The sequence below is a fragment of the Rana temporaria genome, chromosome 2 (assembly GCF_905171775.1).
Source record: "Rana temporaria chromosome 2, aRanTem1.1, whole genome shotgun sequence".
NCBI classification, from domain to species: domain Eukaryota; kingdom Metazoa; phylum Chordata; class Amphibia; order Anura; family Ranidae; genus Rana; species Rana temporaria.
Window position 1 is genome coordinate 11,600,510 of NC_053490.1, and position 3,650 is coordinate 11,604,159.

The 3,650-nt window shown below is 44.1% G+C and overlaps 1 protein-coding gene across 1 annotated transcript; it reads right to left on the reverse strand.

The window, feature by feature from the left end:
* Nucleotides 1-1,783: 1,783 nt before the first annotated feature.
* LOC120928144 (putative gustatory receptor clone PTE03) lies at nt 1,784-2,777 on the reverse strand. The gene has a single exon (XM_040339257.1). The coding sequence runs from the start codon at nt 2,738-2,740 to the stop codon at nt 1,784-1,786; it is 957 nt and encodes a 318-aa protein (XP_040195191.1). The 5' UTR covers nt 2,741-2,777.
* Between the last annotated feature and the right edge of the window lie 873 nt (nt 2,778-3,650).

Sequence of the window (3,650 nt, forward strand, 5' to 3'; positions counted from 1 at the left end):
TTGCAGGGTTTCCCCCTCTCCCGGGGGATCAGTCAGGATGAAGAGTGGAGAAGGGGCCGGTTAAGATGTCATGGGCTGCTCATTCCAAAATGCCCGGGCCTATTTTTTGTCCTAGTCCGGGCCTGTGGGGGAGTGTGTAGCGCCCTGCTCCTGTTTAGTAGGCGCTATTTTGTAAAAAAAATAAATAAACAAGGGTTCTTTATTGAGCAAAGATATCAGTAACAATTATAGTACCAAAAAAAAATTCAGCTGACATAACCGATTATTATGACAATACATATGACCGACAGGGCTATTTTGTAAATTTAGTTACCTGAGGTGTAGTTTAGCTCAGAGGATTATACCAAATTGTGGGTTTCTGTTCCAGTCCAGCTGTGTTGCACATGTTCTCCTTGCCTGCAGGTGTCGCTGTCACCGGGAGTCAAGATTGAAAATGCAATAGGCTGGGTGCATTGGGTGTCTTTCTCCCAGAAACAGCTCAGTGGGCGTGGTCAACCCGCTGTGCATTCTGGGGGAGGGTACTTAAGGGACAGACACCGTTCTGGCAGGGTCTTCTGATCCTGACCTGATGACCCTCCTGGCCTCAGGGATGCGCTGACACTGTTTTTCCGGTCTCGGGGCCTGCTGGCCCGAGGCTCCACAACTGAAAGTAGGCCCAGGAGTTTCTGGGGGCCTACTGGTCCAGGGGTGGTCCTGTGCTGTCTTGCCTGCGGGAAGAAGCCAAGCAATTGGGGACTCAATTGAAGGACGCATCAGGACCAACTTGCCTCACTGTGCTGCCGGCCTGGCTGAAAGATCCTGGCATTGTGAGCTGTGTACTTTCTTTGAAATTTCGCCAAGTGTGTGCATGGTTACACGATCCTGTGGCAGAGGGCTATGTAACGACCCAACGACACTTATCAAGTCTGTGGCAGAGACTTTAAATGAGCTTCGCACCAGCTGCTAGGTCAGTGAGAGTGGGCCTAAACCGGTGGTTGCTAAATCCAGCGTGGAACCGATTTGTCCTCTGGATCTAAGACTACCCGTAATCCGCAAAGCAATGTACCTGAATCTTCCCTATCCCTCTACCCCCTCTGTTGGAGAACCTGTTTAATAAAACTCTTAAAGAAAAAGAAACCAAAGTGTTGGTGCAGACATTTTTTGAACCCCTAGATCGAGTATGGTGAACAGTAAGGTAACGGCAGACCCCAAATTAAACCAGCAGCTCCTTCAGGGGTAGTGCTACATAATTGTGCCATGATACCTTTCATTGAAGGTCCTTTCTTGTACTTGTATTTTTTTATTTGTCGTACCATTCCAATACCTTGTGAGAGGAGTTGTGAGGATATGTATGTAGCGCATATCTCGGACTGGCCCCGTCAACAAACCTAGGTTCTGATTCCAAATTTGTGCAAAGCAACCACTCAAACGCTATTTCATCCAGGTATGCAGTATGCCTCTAATGCCCTGTACACACGATCGTTTTTTCAAGTCGGAAAAAGTCTGAGAGCTTTTGGTCGGGAATTTTCCGTGTGTATGCTCCATCTGACTTTTTCCAACAGGAAAACTGCCGGAAAAAGCAGGATCTCTTTTTTCCCGCCAGGAAAAATCCTAGCAGGAAAACGTTTAGTCTGTATGCTTTTCCGACACGCAAAACACACAGTCCGGCCCCCCTAAAGTCTGAAGGACAGTAAACTTGCCCTTTGTTTAGAAGGTATGGAGACCCCTGTTCTTGAGGAATTCACAATTTCAATAACAAAAAAATATATTTTTTTCCTCACTGTTTTATTATTAGTTTTATTTTTTAATTTGGTGCAGGAGTTTTTGAAGTGCATCCACCCTTTTTGAAAGGTAAAACCATTTTTGATTTCAGGGCCTTCGTTCTTACCCCAAAAACTAGAGGGTTCATTAATGGAGGAATCACAAAGGAAGGCATACACAGCCCAACTTGGGCACTAACAGGCAAGTTGATGGGGCCAAACTTGTGTCGGATAGCCACAAAGAAAAATCCGAGGAGGAAAATAGAAAAATTTATCAAGTGTGTGCCCAGGGTGTGCATTGCCTTGTGACGTGACTCTTTAGATAATCTAAGACAGACAATATATATACGCACATATGAAAAGACAATGATTAACATGAAGAAACATGTGATCATAATGGTAATAAATGTTCCATATATATTATTAACAGTGGTGTCTGTGCAGGCCAGGATAAAAATTGACATGTTATCACAGAAAATGTTCTTGATTTGTGTCCCGCAAAGTGTTAATCTCATCGTTAAGAGAATGGAAACCAAAAGTAAGATGAACAAGACCAAAGAAGAGCCGATCAAAACTTTGATTACCTTTACACTGGTCATTAAGGTAGCATATTGCAATGGGTGACACACAGCCACGTAACGGTCATACGCCATGACGGAGAAAGTCATAATCTCAAGGTAGACATAAAACAGGATGAACAAGGATTGGGTCAGGCAGCCATCACGGGAAATGGTCTTGGTAGAAGTCAAAAGGTCCATCAACAACTTTGGAAAAAATATGGAGCTGCCAAAAATGCCGTTGAGCGCCAGGTTACAGATGAGAATGTACATGGGTTCATGAAGACTGGGGTTTGCCAATACCACAAACACAATTACAATACTCAAGATCAAAATACACAAATAGATAACACTAAGAACAGGACAGTAAAAATATTTGAATCCTTCTATCTCTTCAAGTCCAAGAAGCTCAAGGTCTTTCCTAATGGTGGAACCATTCTCCATTGTGACTCGCTCAGCTTAGAGTAGGTGTAAAAATTTTTATCCTGGACAAAAGGCAAACAGAATACTTGGTTAGGCAGGTCTTGAAAGACATCAGTCATAACATTGTTAAGCCATTAAAGTGCTAATAAATGCAAAACCAAAAATCTAATATTACAGCTTACCAATCATTAGATGTGGTGGCTGCATTCATTTTTTTTTCTTTATGCCCCGTACACATGAGCAGTTTTCTTGTGAAAAAAAAACACGATGGTTTTCCCTATGGAATTCCGCTCAAGCTTGTCTTGCGTACACACGATCACACCAAATTCCAACAGTCAAGAACGCGGTGACCTACAACACTACAACAAACTGAGAAAAATGAAATTCAATGCTTCCGAGCATGCGTCGACTTGATTCGGAGCATGCATGTTTTTTTTTGAGCGTTGAAATTGCATACAAACGAACGGTTTTCCCTCTAGGATTTTTTCCCGATGGGAAAATAGAGAACCTGCACTCATTCTTTTTTCTGGCAGTTTTTCAGTTGGAAAAAGTCTGATGGAGCATACACACGGTCGGGATTCCCGATAAAAAGCTCTCATCTTACTTTTTCAGATGGGAAAACTGCTCGGGTGCACGGGGCATTAAGGCCCTTTAACACTGGCGGATCCCGTGAAGATCCGTTCCTTTATCATCCGCTTGCTCAGCGGGGATCACATATTAAAGAGCCTACAGCTGATACATAGTAAAGAGCCTAGATCATTGGCTCGTTACCCTGATCAGGGATACGCTGCGTCCGAGGGACACAGCTCATCACTGATCGCTGTGTGCCCCGGGAGCGAGCACGAGCAGCACGATGTGAACGACATCATAACGGGAAAGCACCCCGTCCGCCCATCAATCTGCTATACCTCAAATCTATCAGAAGTGCCTA